This window comes from Agelaius phoeniceus, chromosome 2 (genome assembly GCF_051311805.1).
Source record: "Agelaius phoeniceus isolate bAgePho1 chromosome 2, bAgePho1.hap1, whole genome shotgun sequence".
In the NCBI taxonomy this organism is placed as follows: Eukaryota; Metazoa; Chordata; class Aves; order Passeriformes; family Icteridae; genus Agelaius; species Agelaius phoeniceus.
Window position 1 is genome coordinate 90,474,725 of NC_135266.1, and position 15,097 is coordinate 90,489,821.

The 15,097-nt window shown below is 38.8% G+C and overlaps 1 protein-coding gene across 1 annotated transcript in view; it reads left to right on the forward strand.

Moving 5' to 3' along the window:
* The window catches only part of KPNA1 (karyopherin subunit alpha 1), a 58,288-nt gene that overhangs the window by 31,787 nt on the left and 11,404 nt on the right, over positions 1 to 15,097 (forward strand). Inside the window, exons 11-13 of the mRNA XM_054653004.2 lie at positions 1,268 to 1,393; positions 13,925 to 14,052; positions 14,804 to 14,982. Of these exons, the coding sequence (XP_054508979.1) occupies positions 1,268 to 1,393; positions 13,925 to 14,052; positions 14,804 to 14,982 (433 nt within the window). The remainder of the gene's footprint in view (positions 1 to 1,267; positions 1,394 to 13,924; positions 14,053 to 14,803; positions 14,983 to 15,097) is intronic.

The window sequence follows — 15,097 nt, forward strand, 5'->3', positions numbered from 1 at the left end:
CTAAAATTCTAGAGAGCTATATAGGTAGGATAGTTTGATAGTCCTGCGTGCAGATTGTGCTGTATGCTAAAAAATGATACAGGATGCATGTAAAAATCAGTAATCAGAAGGAAAAGCCCAGCTTTGAAAGCTGATACATTTCTGGATGTGAATGCAAGGCACAGGTTCTTCAAGAGTGTCTCTGTAAAACCTTGGGGCATAAGCTTGCTTTTACTTTTTCTTTCGTTTTCTACTATTAACAATTGGCAGTGCTTGAACATAGCTAAAACCATAGATAGTATGCAAGAAGAAAAAGAAATTTGTCCCAGCAGACACCTGATAAAATCCTGAACCATAATCTTTGCTTTTTTAATCTTAGTGGGGAGTACACAGATTTTAAGAGTATGGAGCAGGGGAGATGCAAGCAAGGGAATTAATTCCTCAGATTCCATGATCACAAGTCATGACTGTAATTCAACTTGACTGGAGTATTTCTCATAAAATTCTGTACTACACTGTTCTTTCCAAGGTGCTGCTTTTGCCACACAAGGCAGAACACTGTGCTTCTTGGTATACTCTCCCAGTTTTTGGCTTCATTGTTAGAAGTTAGAATTGAATTAAAAAAAAAAAAAGATGGTTTGTTTTTCATTTTTTGAATCTTATTATGCCCTTTTAGCAGGTCAAAAAGTCCTTCACTATCACACAAGACATAATCAAGGGTTCTGTCTTGTAACATCCAAGTTTGGGGCATTTTCTGTTGTACTTTGGTCGTTTAGGAAATTTTGTTGCAATTTTTCTGCGCTGTAAAATTGTAGGGCTATTGCAATTTTTGTAAATTTTTAAATAAGAGTTGTTTGTTTGTAATGTCACTGCATACAACTCTGATCACACTGCACCACAGTGCCAGCAGATGTGGAAACAGAAGTAGTTGGTGCTTACAACTGTAGAAAAATACAGGAAAATACCATAATTTTAATTTTGTTTGGTCATAATATGCTTAGTATCTTCTTATTTTCAGATGACACTGAAATCATTATGAAGATGTAATCTCTTACCTGAAAAACTTGGTAGTTTTGCTCTTTAGTTTTCCTGCAAAATTTATTTATTAATTCTTGCTGTGGATTTTTTTGGTGCGTGTGTATATTTAGTGTTTTTTTTTTTTAAACTTTGATCATCTAATGGGGTATGCTTTTTATATTTTCAAGACATTGTACTCCTTGTTCCTGTGATTCTTTATCCTAAATTTCTTCTATGATTTGTTTTGTTTTGTTTTTCTTGTTGTATTCAGGTAATTCTGAATTGTTCAGCTCTGCAGAGTTTGCTGCACTTGCTAAGCAGCCCAAAAGAATCTATCAAAAAGGAAGCATGCTGGACAATATCTAATATAACAGCTGGAAACAAAGCCCAGATCCAGGTAATCTTTTCAGCTATCATCAGTAATTTTTGTCCTGCAGGCTAGAAGGGACACGCGTGATTTTTTTGTACATAAAGTGCATATTTGTGTTAATGCATTGTCACAGATACATAATTGCATACAGGAAGTATATTACTGTGTGTAATTAGAATATTTAAATGGCCCAGTCATCTCCAAATTCAAATAATTTAATTTTCTAATCCTCTACACATTATAAGAGAGGAGAAGACAGTCATGGTAGAAAATGCAAAAATGTGGCTGAGCTCAAGAAAATTTTGTCATAAATAATTTGCTTTGTGCTTTTGAAAGTAACGAAGATACAGAAATTCTCAAGTATGAAAAGAATAGGCTACAAACTTTGAGAATCAGATAATTTCACATATTTCTTGGTTTCACCATTGGACACAGACATACATTTGAAAGTACTTTATTTCTGTTAATATTTCTTTATAATTCCTTTTATAATTTCCATAAATAGGCCTTAGAATGCCCCATTGTAGGCATGGATGCTTAACCAAATCTAAATCTGCTGTTTATAAAACTGAACAGTAATGGGGGCTATCTAACATGTTGTCCTGGGATTTGCCCTTTCTGATTACACTAAATGTTGTAATCCCTTCATATTAAGTGATAGCACACAGAAGCAAATGAGTCCCACTCCCTTACGTCAGTCATTACAATTAGGCTCCAGAAGATCAAATCATTGTTCTGAGTCTGGACTGAGTGTCAGCCATCAGGAAGAATTCTCAGGACTTGTCTCCAGGTGGTATAAATGAGAGATGGAATATCTTTTCCTCAGAGAAAAGTCTTTGGCTAGATGAAGAAGAAACAGCTCAATATGTTTTGTTTTCCCTGAATATCAAGTTTTGTTCAAGAACAGCTGTACTAGGGAATGTTTTGCTTGTCTTTCAGGGATGTGGTTTGACCTGATGGGATGTCAGGTGTCCCCCAAAGCTGCTCTGTGACTCTTCTTCTCAACTGGTCAGGAAAGAGAAAATAAAAGGGAAGTTTCATGAGCTGAGGTTAAGGACAGGGAGAGGTCACTCACTGATTACTGTCATAGGCAAATTCAGACTCAATTTGAGAAATTATTAGAATTTATTACCAGTCAAAATCAGAGTGGGATAATGAGAAGTAAAACTAATCTTGAAAGCACCTTTCCCCCACCCCTCCCTCCTTTCTGGACTTAACTTTATCCCTGATTCTTTTCCTCCTCTCCTTGGCAGTGCAGAATACAATCAGTTCTTCACAGGTTGTTTCTGCTGCTGCTTCCTCCTTGGGGAGGGAAGTCCTTTGCCTGCTCCAGCATGGGTTCCCTCTGGGGTCACCAGTCCCACCAGCAAACCTGCTCCAGCGTGGGCTTCTCTCTCCACAGGGCCACAAGTCCAACCAAGACTCTGCTCTGGTGTGGGCTTCCCATGGGGTCATAGTCTCCATCAGGCATCCACCTGCTTCAGCCTGAGGTTCTCCATGGGCTGCAGGTGCATCTCTGCTCCACCATGGGCTGCAGGACAGTGTCCTGCCTGCACCATGGGGCTGCAGGGGAATCTGTGCTCTGGCACCTGGAGCACTCCTGCCCTTCCTTCTGCACCAGCCTTGGTGTCTGCAGGGCTGATTCTCTCACATATTCACACTCTTCTCTTCTCTGGCTGCAATTACTTTTGCCCAATATTTTTTCCCCTTCTTAAATGAGTTATCACAGAACTGCTGTTACAATCTCTGCTGGGCTCAGCCTTGGCCAGTTGCAGGTCCATCTTGGAGCCAGCTGGCATTGGCTCTGTCAGACGGGGGAAGCTTCTAGCAGCTTTTCTCAGAAGCTGGTCCTGTAGCTCCTCCCACTGCTGCCAAAACCTTGCCATGCACACCCAATACAAAGAGCATTGCCTCATTCCTTCTCTTTTGCATAAGTGTTGGGAAAAGAGATTGTAGTGAATAATAGAATCATGAAGGCTTAGTTTGGAAGGGACCTTAAAGATCATCTAGTTTCAGCCCCTCTGCTGTGGGCAGGGATGCCATTCACTAGATCAAGTTGCCCATGGCCCTATCCAACCTGGCCCTGAAACCAGGCTTTATCTGATAAATACAAGTGTTTCTATCAAGGCAGTTGAATAACAATCTCATATAAAACAAACTTAGTTCTGAGGTTATGTTTTTCAATTCTTTTTTCCCTCATTGGATACATAAAGTATTTTCAGAGATTGCAGAGGGTAAATGAAGGTCTGGCTGGAGACATTTATTCTTTGAGGCATGGCAATAAATGTCAGAAATATTAGACTCTGGAAATATTTGTCTTACACAATTATTTAATTAAATTAATTAATTATTTAATTTAATTAATTTAATATTATTTAATAACCTGGAAGAAACAATGTTTACACAGAAAGTGAACCAAACCTCTTAATATATTGGCAAAAGTAGCCAAGGTGTACTTGTTGCCTCTGTTTCCCTTGGAAGGCAGCCTGATTGCTGCTCTTATAATGATGACTCTGGATTACTTATTCTGTATGACCAGAATTAGCATGAAGTGGTTAACTCTCTTCACCTATGGGGTGGAGCTACTTATCTTTTTGCAGAAAACTTGCACAAGACTATGAAAAGGCTGCATGATTTTCCTGAGGAATAAGTGTATTATAGCCTTTGCAGGTGGCACTTGGAATCTTTTTGGTTTACATTTTCCCTTGCAAAGAACATTCAGCTGCTGAAGGGGCAAGCATAAAGCTTTAATACCTTCAGTAAGGGCTTCATCTCAGAAGGCATAGGAAATAAAGTTGATACCTTTGTGAAAGATACTTCAGTCTTTGCTAAGATACCTGAAATTCCTGAAAATGAGAGTGAGTGCTCATCTAACATTCAGAGATCCTTATGTTAGGAAATGAGTAGGCAAAACCCAAAAACTTAGAAAGGTGGAAAGCTCTGTAGGTCCTTCTTGTTTGATGTAAAGAAGTGACTAAGATGGAAGTGGAACTGTGAGGAAAGGAACCCCCTACAGTGGTATTTGCTCTGGCTTTCTTGGTCAGGATTTTGTTTTTACCGCTGGAGGTCATGTTTTTTGTCAGATACAGAGAATGATATGGTTACTCAATCTAACCTTGGTAGAGCTCCAAGAATTTTGATTCTGCTTTTATTGTGGTTTGTGTGTTAATCTGTGGATTAGCTGAATTTCTAACAAAAGGTGCTGTGTGAAATCAGCAACTGTACCACTGGTTTTTTTCCCACATCAGCAATTGTAATGGCTGTGCAAGTAGCAGTTCCCAGGAGGTAGTTACTGCTGCTTATACCAAGGTAAAATGTTTTTGCCTTTGTATTTCTTGTGTTTCTTCTTCTTTCTTTGCTCTTTATTTCTTCAACACCCACCTTCAAAATACAGTATTTTCTCTCTAGAAGGGCATTTTTGCTTTTTCTGCAAAGTCTAATAGTATTTTCTGAGGAACAGTTCAACCACATATATTGTCTTAAGTTTGTGTTTTTTCTCAAGTCTGTTGGAGGGTTGCTTCAGGATGTGTAATTGTATAGGGAAGTTCCAAACTTAAGAAGAGCTTTAAGAAGCCAGGTACCTATACAATTCATTCCATAAAGACATATCAGAAGTGACAATGGAAACTAGTTTGTTGTTAGAGCATTTTTTCAAAACTTTGGGATCTCTTATTTTTCATATTCTTGATCTACTGAAGATACAGTTATGAGGAGTCCTAGAAGTAACTTAAATTCTAGTGCACCAGAAGCTATTTCAGTAATGTATTCACTTCTGTAACTTCTTTGTAACTTCTCTGTACCACATTGTCCTGTTTTCAAGTGAAGGAGTTGATGCCTGTCCTTGTTTGCACAGTAGTCATACACCTGGTATTCACTACTCAGGCACAAGTGAGGCTTTAGCTGAAGAGTGTTATCTGTATCCCTGGTAATCCTTGGTCTTCTAAACTGTTATCACACCTTTGTTTGAAAATGAGTAAGGATAAAATAACCTCTCCTTTGTTAAAACAGAATTTGCCTCATCTACCTGAACAAAATCATTAGTCTATGCATGTGTGTGTTTAGCAGTTTTAAAATGTTTTGGGGTATTTTATCACAGATCAGCTGCCCCTTTCTATTGAGAACAGATTAGAATTGCATGGTGACTTGAAAAGGTGAGGTCAGAAGGGAGAGGGAAATTAATGCTGTAAGCCATTAGTATTGCATCTTCATTTCTAGCAGTGACTCTCTAAAAGTGCAAAAAAAGCCCTTTAAATCTGCATAGAAAAATACTTGTGATTATTTGCATAGAAGTTCTCTTTCTCAGGAGTCTTGTATCAAGAAGAAAAATGTGTCAAACAAATCGCTAGAATACATGTGGGTTTAAAAGAATCCAGCTTAAAAGTAGCTGCCTTAGGATATGTCACAGACAAGGTTGGAACTGTGTTGATGTGTTATGCAGGTCCAGGGAAAAATAATGTAAGAAGCATTTTCTCAAATGTGAAAGCTGTATTTTAGAAGTCCCTCAGGCCCCATTCAGAGTAATTGATCTGCATTCAGACTCCAAGCTCACACTTGCTTTGTAGTGAAAAAATGACTGCCCTAAGTGCATGCCCTATACTGACAGTTACAAAAATTAAATTAAAACCCAGTGTTTCTGCTTATGAGTGGGATATAACTATCCTGGTAATGATGACATACTGCAAATCATGTCCATCATGAGGCCTTGATTTTTGGAACTGCAGAAAATGGCTCATTAGAGAAAGCTGTGAAGTAAAGCACAGTGGAGAGTGCTAACAACATGCTTGATTGAAGAGCTCAAAGTCAGTGTTTCTTGGAAGTAAAATTGGCAATTGCAGGTGTGATTGCAATGATCACCTTGTGTTGAAAGGAAAGTACCATCACAGATGTGTAACAAGTTCCAGGAAGACCCTTGATTCTTTAGTTTCTACTCTCAACCTGGAGAATGTTGTGTGAGGTACAAGATGTGAGGAAGCCTTCTTTCAGCTCCAGAGCTGATAAATGTGAATTTCTTTGAAAGTGCCTTTGAGGTATTACTTCAGACAACTCCTATTTATTGGCAAAATCATTGTAAACATTTGAGCTGAAAAGCACTTAAATAAAAAAGGACTTCTGAAGTTAAAAAATGCTGTTTGGTAAAATGTTTCTTGAAGATGGTCACATGCTAAAATGGAGAATAAAAGTGTAGTCTGTTTTTAATTGCTGTGATGATAAAGGATAATTCCCATCTGGGATGAATACTTGATTTAATTAAGTTCATGGGTGAACCTGTTTCATCTGTGAGTTGAGGTAGGTTTTTTTCCCTTTCTCTACATGAATTTCACATTGTAATGAATTAAAACGTAACTTCTTGAGAACTGGTCTTCCTTATAGTAGGAATTCTAAGATACTAAGATACTAGATGCAGCTCTAAATTAAATTATTTACTTTCCTTTCTTCTCAGTCCCTGTAAATTGCTCGATAGTTACTACTAGAGGTAATAAACTGGTGCAGATCTGTTCCGCTCTCTGTGGTGTTCACTGGATTTTGAACATGCACAATCTTTAGCCAGAAATCAGGCAAGAATGATTTCAGCATATGATAATTTTTTTCACATCTGCCTGGCATAGTAACCCACATTTTTGCAAGTTACCAGCTGATCAACTAGTGGATTATTGCTTCAGAACAGTTGGGATGTTAAAATACTGTGGAACTTTGGGTAGTGCTCAAGCCATAATCTAGCAATCCACGAAGACATTAAAATATTTTGATGAATCTAATAGGTATTTTACCTAAGCAGTATTAACAGACAGAACTATATTTAGTGTTGTCTAAGATTGCATTGGGTTACACTCCCTCCATCCACCCACTGTAAAGTATAGAAATATAAAGTCAGAGGGAAGGACTTTTATATTCATCTCCACTTTCATACTGCCTACGATGCTGTTTGGTAGCACACTCCAAAGGCTTTCACTGCCACTTCTAAAAGATAAGGCAGCAGCCTATCACGATTAGATTTGCACTCCAACACAAAAAGTAAACTCTTTCTAGCATTAAGGCAATGTAAATAACATGCATGAAATGTGTGAAAGTGCGTGCTGAACTTTCTTTGGTGGCTCTTACTAAAGCACAGGAAGTATGGGGTTTTTTCCCCACCAAAGGTGGAAGTGAAAGCCTTTCAGAGTGTGTTATCAACAGTGCCTAGGCAACAGAAAAGCGTGGTGGAATGCAGCAGTCTTTCCCCTCTTTATTTCTGTGCTTTCAAGGTTTGGGGTGGATGTGTATATCCTGATGCAGTCGTGATTGTCACTAAGTATAGTTTTTGTTTGTTAATTTCCTAGTTTGTATACAGCTTTGCTGTACTTCAGTGGATAGCTTCCCCAGTCAGGGAGAAGGGGAACTACACCTTCCTGGGAGTCAGAAGGAGAACTGCACAACTGAAGCTTAATCCTGACTGTCGACCCTTCTGAAGGGTATGAAAGGCTATCACATACCTCAGAAAATGTTCTGTGTCTTAACTCCGCAACCCGTTGAAAAGCTATGGAGGGCAGTACTCAGACACAGTCCTCCATGTCTGACAGTGAAGACATCATAGGAGTTCTCTGCTCTTGACAGGTTAAGAAACTTCTCACTTCTTTTCTAACATACCTTAAATTTTCACAAGAACATCTGGAAGTCTGAGTATGGGTAGGCATGGTAGCCACAGGATCTGTGCCATATTTTTCCTCCTCTAGAGTTTCTTAACCTTGCAGAAGAGTGACATGGGCAAATGTAGCAAATGATATATTGTGTGTCAGTTGTAAAAACTCCTGAATGAAATGCATTTTTACAAAATGTGGTGAAAGTTACAAGCTCAGATTTGTCAGAGGCTCTTCTCCAAAAAGACCACTGGGGACCACTCCAAAAGCAGTGCTGGGGACATGGAAAAGAAGTTACATGATTCACACAGAGCTGTGGTTTATACAGGCATCAAGTTAGCTTAAATATACAGTGTGTTTAGTTTATGTCATAGTTTGCATAAGTAACCTAAGAATCTTACCATGCTGTTTGTGGTAGTAGAACTTTAAGAAGTATATTCATTAAGAGCAAAATACAGCGTTGCTGACAAGGTCATATTAGTTTGCAGACTAGAGAAAGTCAAAGATTAATCTCTTTCAGGTTTGACTTTGTATTTAAGTACAAAATCTGCTTTCAGGCTTCTGCATACCTTATACCACATTGAGGGCAGCAGAGCTAGAGTACATTTAATTTCTGTATTGTGGCTGAAACCCACAGCAGTCAGTGGTGTGTTACTGCCTTTGGGAGGCTGGTTGGTCGGTTTGGTTTTTCCTTTCTTTGTTGTGGTTTTTTTAAGATTGACCGATCCCAAAAGCAGGAGAGAGCTCAACAAGGTGCTGCTCATTATACTGTAGGTTCTTCCTGATGGCAATAACAGCCTTGTGTAAACTGGCTAGAAGTTTGCTTCAAACACAGTTTGGAGGGTAGGCTTAGGTGTCTGTGTCAACAACATAAAGGTTCATTAGAACTGAGATCTGAAGTGCTTCCTCTCTGACTCTAGGAAGGCAGTGTTCTTTGTACCCATGCCATAGTGTGAAGTAGTTTCAGCTTACAAATATTTGCTATGTTATTTATGAAGCAGTTGTAAATTGAATAAATAAATAAGGTAACTGGAAAAGAAGTCACTGAGAACTAAAATTTCCAGCCAGGATGGGGAGATCAGAGCAGTAGAGCTGTATTTACAGCTGCCAATTATATGGTGACTGTTATTTTGATTTGTTAAAGGTAATGTGAGAGGTTGCAGGAGCAGGAAAAATATCACAGTCTAAGACTTGTTTGCTTTCACATTTATGTGATGAATGATATGTGGGCATGTGGTGCCAGCATGTGCACACTGAATGTGTGCGTATGTTTGCATATCACAAGTGATTTAGGTGTGGGAACCCAAAGGAGGAGAAGCAGATTCTCACAGGGCTCAAAATATGAATTTAATATACTAGGGCTGAAGACCTCCCTAACAACAACTAACAACATATTTTGATTAAGCATCCATGCAGGTGCAATGAAAAATTCATTTTTGTAATCTAGCTTCACTCTTTAAAAATCCAATCCTGTGAAGTGAAGAAACTTGATTAAAATAAGACAGGTGGAGTGTTTCCAAGAGACAGGCAACCCTCCTAGAGGACTATACCACTGGGATACCAACTATTAAAAAAACCACCCCAAACCAAAACAACATACACACCCCAAACCAAACATAGAAAAGTTGACACTTAAGAAGTGAGGGTCAGGTTTGCTGAAGTACTGAGCATTAGAAATTAAGTTTGAAAGTCCATATTTCAATTAAAATTCAATTTCAGTTAAAAATCAGTTTTGGTTTTCGGAAAGACTTGTAATTATGACTCCAGATGGGGTTCAGTTCCAGCAAATACCAATGGATGCAGCTGGGCAAAAACTTCAGTGTTAGGTTAACGTATTAAAGGACGGGCTTTGGATTGCCTATTTTGCAAAAAAGAGATTTCTAATGCATTTTGTAGATAGCACCTCTGTGCCTAGTAGTGGCAGCCTGAAATATTTTTATTTCTTTCATGTTTTTCAAATTCTTGTTGAACAGAAATCCCTTAACTCTCTTCCTTTTGTTTGAAAGCTATACTTATCTTGAGCATTTTCTATGCACTACACTTCTTTAGTCTTAAACACACTTCCATATCAGGCACACACATTATAGGAATGCTAAAAAAGTAAAGTAATTTGAATTAAGCCAGTCTAAGTCCTTAGAAGTTTTAAGTGCCTCATCCTGCCGCAGTTCTTTAGGGCTTTGCTCTGCCTGAGTCTTGCTTTTCTTAAAAAACAAGAAACAAAAAACAACAACAAAAAACCCCCTCACTAAATCAAATTCTGTTTTAGCATTTACTGTTTTATCACCTAAAGAAGTTTACCTGAAAGGGAAACATGACCTGTTTCCACAGTAACTGTTGTTCCCACATAAAATATCATAGAGATGGGAATCCTTAGGCATTCTAGTGTGCTTTCAAGAGTAACTGCTGTGGGCAGGCTGCAAGTCATAGGGTGTAAATATAGATGCTGCCTAGCACTTACTCTGTATTGGTACTTTATTGTTTCCTCCCTTGCTGAGCTTAACTAGACTTTTGAAATCTAGTGAAGATGTTAAGGTTAAAGCAGACCATTTTCTCACCTAGTTAATGTGGTTTTTTTTTCCTTAAACCTGAGCTCTTAGAGTTTCAGCTGTTTGAGAGGGTGCTAGTGGAAAAGCTTTGTGATGTTACAGGGGGAGAGTTGAGAACCTTTCACTCAGACTCATGCTAGGGTGAGATGGCAACACTTATGTTGCCTGTCAGGCAGCAGAAAACATAAAAGTATATTGACTAGTAATCACCTCTCTTGAGTCAGTCTCTTTCAGAGAAGTGCCTTATGAGAGGCTGTGTTTCATTGTGGTGCTTTATCCTGTTCTGCTTGGGTAAAGATAGCCAATTTCACTGTAGAGCAAAAATGAAGCAAGGTCCCCATAGCCTTTTATGCAATAGAAATAGAGGTAAGAGCACTCAGCCAAGAGATGTGAGATCTGGATTCAGTTCTTTCTGAAATTTCAAGTGTGTATTTCACCACTCTTAAGAAAAGTAATTTTACCCACTGAACTGAAGCATTCAAACACTGAAGCAAAGAGTTCAAAGTTGATTGAGCCTGAAGAAAAACAGTAACAATCTTTTGTGTTTCTCCCACTTAAATGCCCTCCTGTTGCTAATTCCCTTTATTTTGGAATTGTCTTACTATTTTACAAGTTTTAAGTTGAAACCTTTTAAGGTAACTTTTTTTTTTGGCAGTAAGAAGACTCAAGTGTTAGTTACTGCCTGTCAGATAAAGTGTGCTGATGTAGTTGCACACTATCATGTAACATACTCTGATTTTAGTATTTATTATAGAAGTTGGTTTTGAGAATACACTTTCTAAGGAAATGAATCTCCTGTAAAAGGATTGTTTTGAGGAGAGGATTTAAGAAGTGATAATGAGATTTTTTTTTTACTTGTTTTTTTCCACAATAGTAAAATCCTGATGCCCTCAAATATCCCTATCCTAGATCTGTGTCAAGATCTTTCAGTAGGCAGTGCTTGACCTCCTGGAACACATTGTTCTTCTTAGGGCTTCTGCCTCAACAACACCCTTGTATAGAATTCTCTGGACTCACATAAAGCAAAGTGTAGACTGACAAGTCCCCTTTCTCCTCTCTATCTGATGAGAACTGAAGTTCACTGGTGAAAACACTTATGCTCTCACTCTCTAGGTGCACAGTCACAGATATCCCAAGTACCAGTGTGGGTTCTCTGCTCAGGTGCTGTCCATGGCTGCATCAGGAGCTTTCTTGACTCCCTGTGGTTGGGTTCTACTCACTGGCTGGTTCAGCTTGAGTCTCACTGGCAAACCAATGAACACGTTTGTCTTGGGCATCTCCAGGCTTGCAGACCTATTGAATATCGGCACAAACCCTCTGTCCATGCCTGGATCCTGGGCCTCCCAGTTGCTACTCAGTCAGTTTGCCAGCAATCTAAGTACACTGTGGTCTTCCATACCCACCACTGTTTTTGGGGATAACATAAATTCTCTCACCACACACGGCAGGTGCCCAGGCAAATGGGTTCTGGGACCTGCAGTTCCTTTGCAGCTGAGGTGCTGGGATCTTCATTAAGCTTTGCTCCAGTCCCTCTAGTAGCTGGCATCCAGGCACATGGACCCTATGGGCTGTGGTCCTGCCCCAGTGGTTGATGCTGAGACCTTCACCTGCTCTAGTTGCAGGTGACCCTTTCATCCAAGACCTGGCACCAGTTGCTGCCCCCAAATTCACGTTTTATGGGACCTGATTTCATGGCCCGTTTTGCTGCTGACACACCCCACCCACTGCAGCTGCTGGCCCCACAGACACAAGGGGTTCTCCTGAGGTCTGGTCCAATTCCTGGCCCAAAGTGAGTCGTGCTCAGTTGCTAGCACCTAACCTTTACAGTGCTCAGGTGGGACAGAGAGAGTGGTTATGTGGTAAAATAGTTAAGGAAAGATTTGTTATTAAGTTTTGCACAGTTGCACTTGTCCCTGTCATCAGCTATAAAGTCCAGGCTGGCTCTCTGCCTCTAGTTTCTTAATGACATATTAATTAGTGACTGAACCCTTTTCTTCTTTGTGATTGTTTCCTTATCCCTTGTCTATCGGGTTTGTGTCACAGTGTGTTTTATTTATTACTTTCCTGTTATTTGTATCTGCCTTTGAGCTGAAAAGGTCCTTGATCTGATAACCTTAATGAAGCAGATGCTCTCATGTTCCAAATACCCTACAGTGATAATTTCACAAATTAACTGGTTTTTTTTGCAGTAAAATACATGAGGGGGTAAAATGCATCTCTTTTTTAAGATACTTCCTTTTATCTTTTTTGATTTTTTTAAATAGCTGGCTCCTGTTTATGACCGATCACTTTCAGTCGTCGTGTTCTAAAATTTCAATTAAGGATACTTTTTCAAATATTCTTGGCAATGTACAAATGCAGTACAGTGTGGCATGATGGAGATACAGCAAAGGAAAACTATTATCAGAAGTGGGGATTCTTTAGAATAGGAGACTGTTCATGGGCCTGTTGGTTGGCACAACTAAGAGGCTGTATGGATTTATGAAGCCGAGGCAGTGTGGATACCCAGACAAACAGGAAGGATAAAAGAAATATTAAACTATTGTTTTATTTTTACCAGGTTAGCCATTCACACTATGAATTGACTGTAGCTTTTTGCTGTATGTAATCTGTTTTCTTCTGCAGAACTTTGTGCAAAGGATCTTTTTGGCTTTCTTTGGATTTCTCTTTGTTAGTTCTGTGATGATTTATGCTTGTAAAGTGGTAGATTAAAAAAGTAATCCTGAGATCTTGCTTGGTTGAATGATCCTTATCAAAATGTTTCAAATCCTTGTCATAGGTATGTAACAAAACTGGTTTAATTTTCATCTTATTGCAAAAGGCTGTTTTCAGAAGGAGTTACCAGAAACTTTAAGTTGCTGCTCAAATGTTCATTTGGCTTCTATCACTTTGTTGAGCTAAGCAGGAGAACCCTACTGCCAAACCATCAGTGCTTTGTCTTTTCATCAGGTGGTTGCTTGTTTTGAGCAGTTCTTACATGAGCAACTTTGCTCTGTTGTCTTGTGCACTGGAAATGTATAATGGCATAGAGGCCTGTGAAGTTAAGGGATCTTAATGACTTAATATTTTACTGACTTAATAGCTGAGAGGTTTACTACCTGGAAAAATAAGGGAACTATGGCATTCTTTTGTTGTCAGGGGATGATTAAGTAACTCATTAGATATGGCAGTCACTAGAGTCTGAATGTGTTTTTGAATGAATTTCGAATGAGAACAGACCACAGCAATAACTAAGGTTTTGAATGTAAAGCTGAAAACTGATTTATCAGTTTTGGTGTTTGATAAAGTGATATTTCATTGTTTAATGTGTTATGCTGGGCATGCACATTAACTAACTCAGGGCAAAGAAGTTATTTCTAATATTTATTATGACCCTGCCATGTCATTTGTTTTTGCAGACAGTCATAGACGCCCATATCTTCCCAGCTCTTATAAATATTTTGCAAACGGCCGAGTTTCGGACAAGGAAGGAAGCTGCTTGGGCAATCACAAACGCGACATCGGGAGGCTCTGCTGAACAGATCAAGTATGAAGTGGTTTAAATCTTTGAGTGCAATAGACTGAGTTAGTGTTTGTGCAAGAAAACAAACTATCAGCCTAGAAACTGAGAAAGCTTTCACTGTGCTTTCAGTGCTGTATCCAGAGACACCATGTCCTTGTTATGAATGGGCCTTTCATTCCTTCAGGGAGAAATCATAAAAGTATTTCAGCTGTAATACTTATTTACATAATTATACCATTTGTCTTATGTGAAAAAAAACCTAAATGCAACTTTTAAACTAACTTCTGAGGGGTGTAGTGTGTAACAGAGTGCAGTAACAGTCTGGAGAGGAATAGCTCAGCTCCTTGGACAATGGCATCACATGCATTGTTTCTCCTGTTTTGCTTATACTGGTACATTATGCTTATATGCAGTTTTGTATAAAATAAAAATAAGGACTTTACAAACATGTTAAATTAATATAATTGCTCTTTATAGAAAATATTTAGAAGTTACTATTATAGAAATATAGTTTATGGTACAAAAAATAAATTATTATTTCAGAGCTATATGGAGAGAGTGAGACAGAGAAAGGATTTTAAAGTTATTTTCATTGTTTCAACAGAATTGACTAGATAGAAATAGATGTCTTTAATTTCTCTAATTTTTCCAGTCAAGTTGATACTTCATCTGATTGATTGTTTTGATTTGTTTGACCTTCATACTAAGTGCTTAAATGGCTACACCAATTATAATTTTGCAGACAATTTACTGGGTTCCATGTGATATTTTTCAGGTACTTAGTAGAACTGGGATGCATCAAACCACTCTGTGACCTCCTGACAGTAATGGACTCCAAGATTGTGCAAGTAGCTCTGAATGGGCTGGAGAACATCCTGAGGCTTGGAGAGCAGGAATCCAAACGCAGTGGCAGTGGCATTAATCCTTACTGCGCTCTTATTGAAGAAGCGTATGGTATGGGCAAAACACCTGGGGAAATCAGGGGATACTGACATGGTCACAAACTCACTGGAGTCTCAACAGCCCAGTTCTGTTAGTTCCCTTATCACTGTGACTGAAAATAATCTGT